Source organism: Toxorhynchites rutilus, chromosome 3 (genome assembly GCF_029784135.1).
Source record: "Toxorhynchites rutilus septentrionalis strain SRP chromosome 3, ASM2978413v1, whole genome shotgun sequence".
Classification (NCBI taxonomy): Eukaryota; Metazoa; Arthropoda; class Insecta; order Diptera; family Culicidae; genus Toxorhynchites; species Toxorhynchites rutilus.
Genome location: NC_073746.1, coordinates 89,974,658 through 89,989,185, shown reverse-complemented (window position 1 = coordinate 89,989,185; position 14,528 = coordinate 89,974,658). Strand labels below are relative to the sequence as shown.

The following is a 14,528-nucleotide window of genomic DNA, read 5'->3' as shown; positions in this document are numbered from 1 at the left end:
AGAAATTTGTGTTTCATTTGTATGGCAGCCCCCCCTTTGAGTGGGGGAAGGACTGTCTAACCATCATAGAAACATTTATTGCACCCTAAAACTTTCACATGCCAACTTTGGTTTCGTTTGCTTGGTTAATTTCCGAGTAATGCAGAAATTTGTGCTTCATTTGTATGGCAGCCCCCCCTTAGAGAGGGGGGAGGGGCTCAAAATATCACGAAAACCTTCCCCGGCCCCAAAAACCCCTACATACCAATTTTCATGTCGATCGGTTCAGTAGTTTCCGAGTCTATAAGAATCAGACAGACAGACAGACATCACTCCATTTTTTTATATATAGAAGATAGATAGATAAATAGGGCCCTATTATAGAAATCGAATCGAGGATTCGATACAATCACTATCACTATCACACCGAGTAAAATCTGGAATTATAGAAATCGAGGAAAACTGCTCGATTCGTTAGCAAGCTCGAATGTCAGCGGTTGTGATGAAATATTTTGAAACAAGTTTGAAATGTTTCATGAAGCACTATAAAAAGGATGTCAAATCTTTTTTTGAGGCATCTGCTATGAAAATGTATTCCCAAAAGTGTTAATATGGTTATGTTTTGGAGTAAATTGATATTCCCTCAAAGAATAAAGCTTTATAGGCGTAAGGCACGCATGCATGTGTAATAAAAACGACAGCGTGGAACAATTTGCTGTACAAAAAATATAATTATTAGAAAATCTATGGAATTCCGTGAAGAGTCATGCATGAATTTCACTTTTCTTTTAGCAAAACAATTTTTGTTATTCATGTAATGCAACATGTAATTCTCTTTTAGCGTCGATTTCTTGTTGTAGCGGTGTCGATAGCTTTATTGTATTGGGGCCACCACCTGTTCCTCTAAATTCTCGCTTATTGTGTGCTAGTGTTTTCTTTACCTTTCCCCTCATATCAATCCAAATCTGTAATTTGAATAAAATCATTATTGTTTTGCAGGATAGCTTTAGCATATGGTATAGAGCATTATACCACTCCGACCATTAGTTTGTTCTATTGTAGTGAAAGTGGTATAGTTTGGCATAGTACAGAAAAGAATATAAAAAAGAAAATTCCTGCCAAAAATAACGTACTAATGTATGCTAGTAGAAGTAAGCAATTTTTAGGTAGGAAATTCGGTTGAACGATATTCAAGGAGTATGATAAAATTTACTTATGAAAGTTATGTGCATCGTAAAAGAAATACTTACTTTCTGCCATTCTGAACCTAGATACATTGGTGGTCTCAGTGCATTAAGTTCCTCTCTGGATTCCTCCAACTTTTCCTACACCGGGATTATATTAGAACTGCCTCTACAAAGATCTCGAGTAATGTCTACGTTCGCTTCCATTGTTTCAAGGAGCCGTTCAAACTGGTGGTGATTTGGTATTTTTTCTTCCACCACTCATTTTCAGCCACTGAAATATGCACTGGAAGTAAATTCTGCATTGTAAGTTATAACATGATTAATGTAAATAATGCTAGATTGAACACATACCTTGTATAGACTATTCTGGCAGCACCGTAAACCAAATGCTGATCAAAACAAACGAACATGTGTTGCAAATTGCATATATTGAAGCGTTTCTGAAATGTTTCCCAAAGGGATGCAAGCCAAAACAAAATAATTCTCTGAAGATATGCAACAAGTGAACCAAACAACTCGAAAAGTTCTGACACATGCATCGATAGTTATCACTCGCTCGGTGCTATCGAATTGCTCGATTTCTATAATAGTAAAATAGAGCTAACGAGCAAAATTCTTATCGCCTCGATTTCTATAATAGGGCCCATAGATGCGAAACATTTTCCGTTGCGCGCGCATACAATATTGGATACGAAAATTTTCTACTTATGGGGAAGAATAATTTTCAGAATCTTTCCTGTCAATTGCGATTGATTGAAAAATCACAAAACCAAATGTATTTGGTTGGTGTTATATGGATAGAAAACATTAGAATATATATTTTTTTATATCTGTATTATAGTGATTTTCAACTCATTTGGCTGGTTCGTCACTTTAGAAACATTAGAATACACTCTTTCGCATCAATGTATTTTTTCAATTCCCAGGGGAACTGGCAGATTATTTTTCAACAACGATTAGTTCTTTCCTGATTTTCCTCGATACTCGAAACCCACCAGTGGTTAATGCTAACTCGATAACCACCTGTTAATAGCACTCGATTGAAAAATATTTGGTCGCTGTGTTATATGGTTATATGGTCAGAAAACATTAAAATAAAATCTTTCACATGAATGTATTTTTCATTAACGATTGGATCTTTCCGGAATCCAAACGAAGAGTTCCGCGCGTGTTTGTGGCGGCTGCTCCGATCTCTTCCCGGGGAGCTATTAACACTCAAAATCTCGGTCTCCGGCGTAACGCTTTCGTTTTCGAAACTTTGATTTTACACCCCGGTATAGAAATGAAAGACGTAGTCCTACGTCAAAACATTTTTGACGTAGGACTACGTCTTTAATTTCTATTCTGGGGTGTAAGTTCAACGTTTCAAAAACGAAAGCGTTACGCCGGAGACCGAGATTTTGAGTGAATTGCTTTCAAAACAGGCTATTGAAATCACACCAATCGGTATATAAGCGAGTGCCGTTCGGAAATCCACTCAGTTATGATTGCGCAACGATTGAGGTACGATCGCTGCAATGGATGGATGTTTCCCTAACACAGACATCAAAACCATGGAGCCTGTGGAAATTGGCATAGTAAATTAGATGCAATAAGCGGATACTTTTGTACTCCTTTGCGTTTTTGACGTAGGACTACGTCTTACATTAAGGGTGCCTAATCAGAAAACAGGTCACGTTTTTATGAAATAAAGTTAACGTTAACTATTTTTGCTGCGAATGGATTTTAACGATTTGCATACCAATCGAATCGGGAACTTTCTAAGATTTGTTTGATATGTTATACATTACAATCCCATAGTCTGTATATGGTTTAAATTGATGAAAATTGGAAGCATTCCCATTTTCCTATACATTTGTTCTGTCTATTTGTGTGCTTTCCCGAACAGAGCTGTCAATAACGAGCAACTTATGTAGCCGCTAGAATAGAAACAGTCGGAGACGAATGAATCGTTGGATTTATAGTCTCCGTAAATAAAAGAAAAGAAGAAGAAGAAGAATAGAAACAACGAAGGGGGATAGAGTAAAGAGAATATTTGCGATGTAAGTAAGCTATCGCTAGCGTATAAGTATTGCATCTCCTCTGAGGAAAATTCTTAGGATCTATCTATACCCGAAACAACAAAAGTCACTCATTCTGCTCGTTTTGTGTTTTATGTTTCCCCTCGAGCTGTGAACGCTAGCAAATATTTCACTTGAAGTTTATCGCTGCAAATGTGTATATCTGTTAGATGCGTGTTTGATGCTTGTTGAATGGCGATTCACGGAAGATACTTATAGTTAAATATTCAGTGCAATGCGTGCATTGATATAAAGAAACAAATTGCGACATATGACCAATTAGCGTATTGTTCTCGCGAAGATAAGAAAGAATCGTTGCTTCTCGAAATGGTTCTACGAAACCACGCAAGACATTAAAACATTTCAGGGTCCGCGGAACTTTTTACTAAAGAGCTATTTATGAACTTTCGACGTATTCGCAAATAATATCCGAAATGATAAATCAACAAATTTCAAAAAAAAGATTGCGTAGTCCTCCGTCCTAGGCGGTCGTGTCTCGATACAACCCTTCGATTTTTGACGTAGGATTACGTCTTTCGGGAACATATTGGGGTACAAATTGAAAATCGAAAATCGAGCACATCGTGAAAATTATCCAATTTCAAACGCTTATTGCTCAGTCATTTCATGATGGATTGATGAAATTTTTGCGTCAATCGATTTCGGCACTCCATAACAATTTTTTATATTGAATAAGATTTGTTTGATATGCTATACATTACAATCCCATAGTCTGTATATGGTTTAAATTGATGAAAATTGGAAGCATTCCCATTTTCCTATACATTTGTTCTGTCTATTTGTGTGCTTTCCCGAACAGAGCTGTCAATAACGAGCAACTTATGTAGCCGCTAGAATAGAAACAGTCGGAGACAAATGAATCGTTGGATTTATAGTCTCCGTAAATAAAAGAAAAGAAGAAGAAGAAGAATAGAAACAACGAAGGGGGATAGAGTAAAGAGAATATTTGCGATGTAAGTAAGCTATCGCTAGCGTATAAGTATTGCATCTCCTCTGAGGAAAATTCTTAGGATCTATCTATACCCGAAACAACAAAAGTCACTCATTCTGCTCGTTTTGTGTTTTATGTTTCCCCTCGAGCTGTGAACGCTAGCAAATATTTCACTTGAAGTTTATCGCTGCAAATGTGTATATCTGTTAGATGCGTGTTTGATGCTTGTTGAATGGCGATTCACGGAAGATACTTATAGTTAAATATTCAGTGCAATGCGTGCATTGATATAAAGAAACAAATTGCGACATATGACCAATTAGCGTATTGTTCTCGCGAAGATAAGAAAGAATCGTTGCTTCTCGAAATGGTTCTACGAAACCACGCAAGACATCAAAACATTTCAGGGTCCGCGGAACTTTTTACTAAAGAGCTATTTATGAACTTTCGACGTATTCGCAAATAATATCCGAAATGATAAACCAACAAATTTCAAAAAAAAGATTGCGTAGTCCTCCGTCCTAGGCGGTCGTGTCTCGATACAACCCTTCGATTTTTGACGTAGGATTACGTCTTTCGGGAACATATTGGGGTACAAATTGAAAATCGAAAATCGAGCACATCGTGAAAATTATCCAATTTCAAACGCTTATTGCTCAGTCATTTCATGATGGATTGATGAAATTTTTGCGTCAATCGATTTCGGCACTCCATAACAATTTTTTATATTGAAGAAAATAATATATGTGATGAAACTAACTATCGAACAATTAAAAAATCTCAACCCCTATCCTAACGGAAATACCCACTTCTGATTGGTCGATATTGATGACAAATGCGGCGGGTCCCTAACAGAGACATCAAAACCAAGCTGCCTGGGAGAAATCGACATTGCAAATACATAAAAGTAGGGGGAACTCTTGTTCCTACCGAGATGTGTTCCCTAACAGAGACATCAAAACCAAGCTGCCTGGGGGAAATCGGCATTGCAAATACATGAAAGTAGGGGAAGCTTTAATTCCTACCGAAATGTATTCCCTAACAGAGACATCAAAACCAAGCTGCCTGGGGGAAATAGGCATTGCAATTACATGAAAGTAGGGGAAGCTTTTGTTCCTACCGAAATGTATTCCCTAACAGATACATCAAAACCAAGGTGCCCAGGGGAAATCGGCATTGCAAATATATGCAAGTCGGGGGCATTTATATATTGCAAGTAAGGTGAGTGATACGACCAATTCTAGTAAATAAAATTTAAATTTGGAACTTTAGTGTTTGCTGTTTCATTAAATTTCATATCAATGACCGATCGTGTATTGCGATAAATTTAGCACAATGTTAGAAAAAGTGATTTCCCATATGCTCTACATGTAGTATTAGGTTTTGTTAGTTCAATAAAAATTCTCATTGGGTTGAATAAACACTCAGAAAGTAAAAGTCATAGAAGAAAATTACCTTTTCCAAATCAATTATGTTTTCTCTATATTAAAGTACCATGTTTTTACTGGTGAGAAAAGTTGATAATTGTGTTCGGTATTGGTAATTATTTTATATTGCATTGGTGAGTTTTTTTTTCTTTATTTCATCCATACATAACAACAACCAAACAAAACGGCCCTTTTCAGGGTCACCAAATCATTATCAAAGAGTTTAACGATGTAATTCTCCAAACATATCCAAAATCAACAGATAGCCTAACGGAACCCTACGTCAACTATGCGGTCGTGTCCCGGACACAACCCCCCTGTGACTTTTTTAAATTGGAATGTTTCCCTAAAACAGACTTCAAAATCATGAAGCCTGGGGAAATCGGCATAGCAAAATAGATGCGAGCTGCGGGTACTTTTGTATTCGCTTGCGTTTCTGGAAATCGGAATGTTTCCCTAACAAAGACTTCAAAAACATAAAGCCTGGGGAAATCGACATTGCAAAACAGATGCAAGCAGCGAGTACTTTTGTACTCGCTTGCGTTTCTGGAAATCGGAATGTTTCCCTAACACAAAATTCAAAACCATGGAGCCAGGGGAAATTGACATAGCAAATTAGATGCAAGCAGCGGGTACTTTTGTACTTGTTTGCGTTTTTGCAAATTGGAATGTTTCCCTAACACAGACTTCGAAACCATGAGGCCTGGGGAAATCGACATTGCAAAATAGATGCAAGCTGCGAGTACTTTTGTACTCGCTTGCATTTTTGCAAACCGGAAGGTGTTTTCCCAATTCAGATTCCGAAACCAAGAAGTTGGGAAAATCGGCATTGCAGATACATTCAAGTCGGCTATACTTTTATACCCCCATGCATTTTTGAACTCCGGATTCCGGAGTTCCGCTAACAGGGTCTACAAAAGCGGGTACAAATGCAACGCTTTGGCTCGATTATTCATTGCATTGGAGGATATCTCTCCATGTCGCCAGCTCACTGAACTTCTACGCATACCGTTTGATGATTAAGCAAAATGTTGATAACTATTTGCTGCGATAACTACTACCATAATGCATGAATTGACTTAAATTGGGATTTGTTCGCAATTGAATTCATAAATAGTTCCATTAATTTAGTAGTTTCATCAATAATTTAATCAATACACACACAAGATAGCTCTGCGCAGCGGCGATATCGTACCCAATGAGGGACATCCGAAGTGGGATTATTATTAATTGAAGAACACAATTGATTACTAAGCCAACGGCAGTCCTACGTCAATCTTACGGTTATATCATTGGTATTACCACATCCATAGTTTTTTTATCGATACAAAACTGTTCATGATTACTCAAAAATGCGCAAAAACTAATTTTCTATCACCAAGTAGTATTTATAAACATTTCTTAGGCCCTTTTAAGTTAATTTTCGTAGACAAACACGATCCGTTTTAAGTAGAGGAAAATATTGAAGTGAAATTGGTATCAATGTCTTTTTTTTTCTATGTTGTATGTGACTGTACTGACGGATTTAGTCATAACATGCATGGCTTATTAGCATGTGTTATCAACATTACTTGTCATTAAAATTTGTAATAAAAACATCATTGTAGCCAACTAAATACATAATGTCTTCAAAGGACTTTTAGAGCTTATAAATACAAACATTTTGCGATGCAGAACTTGTTTAATATCTCAACTTCACTCAAAGTTATTGATATTTCTTCCCAAAAAATACGCTCTCTGCAATTGTTTGTCATTCTTTCTGGGGCAAACATAAACAAAGTTTATTGATGACATTTGAAAGAGCATATTTCATCCTACATAGTGTGTGATTTTCAAAACGTTATTTTTCGTGTTAGAGTAAATTAAAATTGAAAACATGAGTTTTGGGTGAAAAACCATCAATAACTTTGATTATGCAACATAGAAAAAAGGCGCTATATCGGTTATTTCAAGAGATAGAAAAAAAACTTTGTTCTACTTTGTTTCAAATAACTGGAACTACAACATTGTCGAACTATGTTTACATCTATCTATAAATATAAGGAAGTTATATTTTTTTGTTTCTCGACAATTTTGGTCACCCTATTTTTGATAACATGATATTGAGCGTTTTTGTCTAAAGAATAACTGTCGAGCTCTAAATGCTAATTTCCACTTAAATGCACATCCGGGACCATTGTGCACTGGTTACCAGACTGAAGAGCGAGTTTCCACACTCGTTTCTCTCAAGTATAAATTCAGATAATCCAACACCTCTCTGTAATATCATCGTGTCCGACTTAAATAGTTGATAACTAGTGCCATGAGATGGGTATCCAAGGGAATGCAGAGTTCTAGTCACAGTGGAAGCTGAACATCGCTATTTTCTGATCAATGACCTCGTTGATTGCCTTGAATTATTCCTAACCTCATTGCGGACCTGCTTAGCATTTGCGATTACATGTGGGCGGTCTGACCGCGGCAAGTCCATACAACTCCTATCCTTTCGGAACCTGTTAAACCACTTCCTGTTCAAAAATTTTCCTATCTAGTAACTCTAAGTTTAGTTTAGTTTAGTAGAAACCCCATCACTGAGTTAGTGGTGGCCATTTTGGATTTGCTTTTTTGATAAATAACTGTATTCTACTAGTCAAGTCCATTCATTTGATACCCATATTGATGGAGTTTCGAGAAAATATGTAATCAATGACCATTGGCCAACATGACGAAATATGTACTTTTTTTTCAAAACCCCATCAATATGGGTATCTAATGAAAGGATTTGACTAGTAGGAAACAGTTATTATTAAAAATGAAATCTAAGATGGCGGCCGTTATAAAACGACAGACTAGATATTTTGTCAAAACCCCATCAATGTGGGAATCAAATGAAAGGAGTTGACTAGTACACAGAACGTAGTTATTTATGGAAAATGTAAATCCAAAATGGCGACCGTTACAAAGTGGCAGACTACATTTCTTATGAAAACCTGAAAAATCATACGAGTATCAGATGAATGGACTTGACTAGTAGAGCACAGTTATGTGTGATAAATCGAGCTCCAAGATGGCTAATTTCTTTTTTCATGCAACTCCCGCATATGGGTATCGAATGAAATGATTTGACTAATATAATACGATTAACTGTATTATATTAGTCAATGAAAACATTCCATTCGAAACATTTGTTCGGGATTTCAAACGGTGAGAAAACTATCTCAATATCCAAAACTGCAATGCTCTTTCGACTGATAATAAGACATGATGAACATTATATGGATCAAGAGAAATCAGTTCTAGTGATTATAAAGTGGTCGCGTGTTGTAGCGTGTTGTTTACCCCAATTAAATATTCTCTTATAGGAATCTGCATATAAAACCCAATCTTAGAAAACAAATGTCTTTTTCTTCTTCTTTGTTTTTAAGAGCCTTTAAACTTTGCAGTCCATTCGTCTGCGTCTATCAATATGACCATAAGGCTATAAAAAAAATTATAGGAGGTTGTGTCCAAGATACGACCGCATTGTTGACGTAGAACTACGCTGTTATTTTATATAAGTCGCTTGCTGTGAAATTTTAGAAACAGCTGCTTAGTAGAATAATCTCTGAAATGATTTTTTCATTGTAGAATCAGTTGACGATAATTGATTGATGATTCATTCTTGCCCTCGCAAAACAATCTTATGTCGCAATTTATTTCATGTCAATGCATTGAAAATTTACCTAGAAGGCTATTCCGGTGGCCTTTTTCGAAATTGACATAGACTCGGCTACAGTCGATTATATACATGTTGCACCAGCACCATTATTCCATATCTCATAACTACATCAATATATCTTTGGCACCGCATGTGAACAACAACAATGACAACACTTGCAAGTATCAAATATCATGCTACATGTTATTTAGTATTGCCTCAAAGGAATCGCACTTCTAGATATCGTTCGTACAAACTAAGCGTAAACCAAGCGCCAAACAAGCGTTCACCATAGCATGCATACAGAGCCATACATTGGTGGCTTGAAATTACTAATAATATTACTGGCCTCGAAAAGAGTTGCATTACTTTCTCATGCACGAGAGAAGCGCAGGTGTCACCCTTAGTGGAGGAAGTTTTGCTACTGTCAAGCAAAGCCTAATCACATACAAAATTCTTGATGCCTAACAAGAGAAATAAACTCTTTTTGTGAATAACAACCTCGAAAAAAGTAGCAATGCTTCATTATGATCAATATTAGCGCAAATGCAATCCTAGTTGAAGATTTGCGACAGTTTTGCGACTGGCACGCGAACCCAAATAACTTATAATATTCCAGTAAGACATTCAAGATGCTTGGTATTCCCAAATAATTTTTTGGTGCACAACCCTAACGTCTGCTTCGCCATAACGTCAGTTTAATGCATTGATGCATTCTCAAAGGCACCAACGAAGCCCTTATGAAGACGGAAAATAAACAATGTTAACTGCTTGGAAAAAGACTGAATTATGCCACACAGCTTGTACTCTGCTGTAACACCCATCGATGCGAATTCGCTAATGAGTTTGTCAAGAGCGATCGCCTTCACCACCAGCGGGGGGAGCTTAATTTTGGTTGCTGCCTGGGCGTTTACATTTTCGACCGACGCGCCGAAATCGCCTACTTCGCTGTTGTTCGGTGCGGTGTCACATTTGCGAAGGCTCGGTTCCTCTTCTTCTTGCTCATCGCACACTACGCGAAGCGTCCAATTTATGACGCGGAAAGAAGAACACACGATACGAATAACGCGAAAAACGAACAGAAAAATCACACGACGATTTCCAAGTTCGATTACCACTGGTGGGGTCCAATCTTAGATCGAAGCGCAACGAAAGCAAAGTGAACTGGATTACTCAACAGTCCGATGCCGAATGAAAGTTTGCCTCAGCGAGATTCACTGTTTATACTCTAGGCAAGTATTCCCCTTCATTCTTCTTCTTTTCCTTTGTTCACGAAGACATTAAATCCTACGATTTCCCCTCCGTTGGTCGTCGATAAGTTGCTCGTTTTTGATATCTCTGTTCGGGAAAGCACTCAAATGGACAAAACAAATGTATGGGAAAATAGAAACACTTAAAGTTTTCATGAATTTTAACCATTTACTAACCAGGGGATTCTATTGTATGGCATATTAAACAAATCTTACGGAATTTCCGATTTGTTTAGTATGTAAATCGCCAAAATCCGTTCGCGGTAAAAATTGTCCGCATGGGAAGATCCATTTGTAATGCATGGATTGACAAAACTAAACGCAGATGTTTTCAAAAATTCTCAATGTGTTTGCATGTTAACTTCGTTCTATTTCATTCATTTTCTCTTCAGTTATTATTATCTTGTGTATTTCATTCCAATTGATGATCGTTCCTCATAATAATGCATTTGTCTTTACCCATTCGCACAGATAATCGAGTACGAAAATCGCATTCGACAATACTCTACCCCGGACAAGGTCTTCCGCTACTTCGCAACCATTCAGGCACCGCAGAACGTGGGCGATAGCGTTGAAGTATTTATGACGCCAATTGACTTTCTCACAAGCATGACACCGGGCATGAAGCAACCAGAGGGTATTTCAGGCTATGACTCTTCCTTGTTTGTTTTTTCATTGGTGTTTCTCTTTGTGTGTTTGATGATTACTACAATATTTTTAGCGTCCACCAGGCATGTTCACCTCTTGTTAGGAGTAGCTCTCACTTTGTTAGACTTTTACCCTCAACTTATCAACTATGTGTTGTTAGTTGATGTTGCATGCGTTATACTTAATTAATAACTAAATATCACCTAATGTACCAAAATTGCTTTAATCAACCTATTCTTATCTTTTCCCAACATCAACGACAGGACTCGGATTGGATCAATACAAACGATACGATGCTAAGGTAGGTAAAATCTTTGGCCGATGATTTGTGAACATACAACACAAACAGTGCAATACCTCCACTCACAATTGATCGAAACACTGTTTATTCATACTTTTTTTTCGTTCACCAGAGTCTCGACATCCTCTGGTAGCGTTGCTCTCACATTTTGACTTCCACTCTCCTATCACCAGAAAAAAAATCACTATCCTCCATTCAGTTTTGAAGGACACACCCACACACTTTGTGATCACGATTCTACGAAATTAGCATTGTCCTGATAGTTGTAGCATCTGTTCCGTCCGTCCACCTTCTTACTGTTTCTTCGGATTCTCTCTTTATTCACTTTTGGTTGAGAATTGGTACGATTACTTCCCTCCTTTCATTAACTCGACCCACGTACTTACTATTTTTTGAACATGTTTGAGATTGCCGTTTCGTTCCCTGGTTTTTTGTTTCGTTCTGAAGAAAACAGTTAATTTGTTGCCACTAGGTCTTACGAAAAAGAAAAGAAAAATCATTTCAAAATGTCGCTAACTAAATCTGACCATGAATGTAACATTTTGTCTTTTTCTTCACCTTTCCTTCTTTTTTTCATAATTTGTATCAAAAAATAATGGAAACTCTAAAACCAATTCTATGCTTCTAATACTAAACCAAAAAAACTCACTTGTGTACTTTCAGAGTATTGAAGAGGTATAAAAATCACACCATAAATCATGGTTCCTACTGTTCTATAAATTTTTACTCTCTTTTCCGCTACTGATTCTGCTCTCCGCGTATCTGATTGTGAATTTTTTCATCATAATTACTCATTCAAATTTCGTTTATCATTAACCGTTGATTGGTGTCAAACCAAAATTATAGTTTTCATATTCTGTCTGTTCCACGCTGTTGCATTCGGCTCGAGGCAAATATTAGGGTCAAATCCCGATTGAAAATAATTCGATGCTACAAACATAATGTATATATTTCTTCAAAAGCACTCGCCGATTGTTGCACAAGGAACGCTTTAGTAATGTGCTGGGTTCACAGTCACAACTGTTTGAAGTAAATGCACTCTGAAGGCATGCAGCATGCAGGATTGATTAATCATTTTCGTTCTTGAGTTTTACTTTGCTACTTGGAATATTTCATATTAAATAGAATCGTGTACAGTGACCAGCACACAAATATCCTCCTATGTATAGATAGTGAGCTAGAAATAACAAAACATAAACATCCTTACTCAAACGTTCTATAATTCTATATAATTTTTCACGATATACATATTATTCTATCATTTCTAAGCATGTATTGCATGTATTGCATGTATTGCGAGACGGATTCAGTGCTGCTGCATATGATTATTCATCTGTCAGTCCATTGATATCCGAACATCAACATAAGAGGCAAAATTGTAGTTGAACGAAGATCAAAAGGGTGAGAATAGAACATTTGGAACTAGAAATTTGGTGATTTAGCATTATAAAAATAGGAAAAGTCTGAGAGAAATCGCACGAATGGTCATAAGAAGTCGCGCAACTGTACAACAAATTTTGAACAAATTTTGGTCGATGCGATCGGATTAAAAGTAATCCCAGAACTTGTTCCAAGAACATTTTCTACAAACCTAACGATTGCAAATTATTTGAAGAAAAATGCGATTCCAGAAATTGTGCCAGTAGAATGTTACCAAATGGTAGATGAAAGCTCTTAAAACCCGTATATCTAGAACTTTCAACCTCCACCAGGATTATGAAGCTAAGCCTACAACAACACGACCGACAGCTTAGATGCCGCAGAGTTGGGTTTCGAAAGTTATCGATTTTATAATCAACTGTTTGAATAATGAACTCTGGTCGACTATCACTGTGATGTGTTTCAGATACAGTAGAACCCCGATTATCCGTGGAGTAGTCTGGCTAGCTCATCGCGAATAACGATAATCGCGGATAACGTAATAAAGGACTTAAAATGAATTCGAAACATGAAAAAAAATATATTCAGCATGAAAACCATGTTTGATCACTACAGAACAATCCATCTACAAGGTCGTGTACACAAGGGATCAGACAATGTGAAAGCCATGACCAAAACAAAGATACATGAGACTATCATTCATTGACAGAATCCGGAAAGGCCTATAGATTTATTATGGAACTTGCTACCGCGAATATTCCGCACCGTGGATCATCCGCACGGGGATAATCGGGGTCCCACTGTAATTCGAATAGAAAAAGGAACCTTGTATAAACAAGGCAATCGAAATTCGAAGACGCATAGTCAACAGAAATCGGGGGCTCCACAAATCCCCAAGGTTCAACAAAACCCGACCCCTAACGAAGGGCAAGGGGCGAGCCATGTTGCTAGAATGCCGGACAGCAGCCTCACAAAAATACTGTGACTTTTTTTTATTAAATAGCAGTTTCTTCTCTAGCGTTCTGAAATGTTTTGATACCAGTTTATTTTGAAAATGTATAATTGTCGTTGATGTCGACAAAATTGCACCTTCAACTAAACTACTGTCCAGAGAATTCACCTGGGAAAATGTTATCGCAATTTTCGTGCCAGCGAACAACCAAATCAAACGCTGTAGCAGATTAGATTGGGCAAAACACGCACTCGGAAGTTGTACAATAAGGTGCTCACGAAGTACCCAGGAGCAGGGCTATACAAATTCACTTCAATTGACACTTCATCACACAATAATGAGTCTATCGCCTTTCAATTTGTTGCAAACTTGTGCAGACTGGAAATAGTGCTACTCTCTCTCTTCACGCTCAATAAAGAGAATTTTGCTTCACCTTTATGTAGTCTCGTTTCGTTCCACGTCCATTTCTTTAATTTTTCACACCGAAGCGACATTATCAAATCGTCAAATGAAAATGAATGGTTCTTATATCGAACTAACTGACCCGGCGAACTTCGTGCCGGCCAAAATTAATGTTTTGATATGAATTCTTCAGAACAAATTTCTATACTTTTTATCATCATAACATTGTTCTATGGGCAGAATTCAACAAATACAACAAAATGAAGACTGCTCAAAAGGGACCTTTCCTTCGTCGGATTTTGCGATTAACAACA

At 37.2% G+C, this 14,528-nt stretch overlaps 1 protein-coding gene across 2 annotated transcripts in view; it reads left to right on the top strand.

Moving 5' to 3' along the window:
• Positions 1–14,528, top strand: part of LOC129777143 (calcium uptake protein 1 homolog, mitochondrial-like) — a 58,585-nt gene that overhangs the window by 7,296 nt on the left and 36,761 nt on the right. Inside the window, exons 4-5 of one of the 2 annotated variants that reach the window (XM_055783223.1) lie at positions 11,003–11,168; positions 11,443–11,480. In XM_055783223.1, coding sequence (XP_055639198.1) covers positions 11,003–11,168; positions 11,443–11,480 — 204 coding nt within the window. The remainder of the gene's footprint in view (positions 1–11,002; positions 11,169–11,442; positions 11,481–14,528) is intronic. The other variant, XM_055783224.1, reaches the window with a different exon arrangement.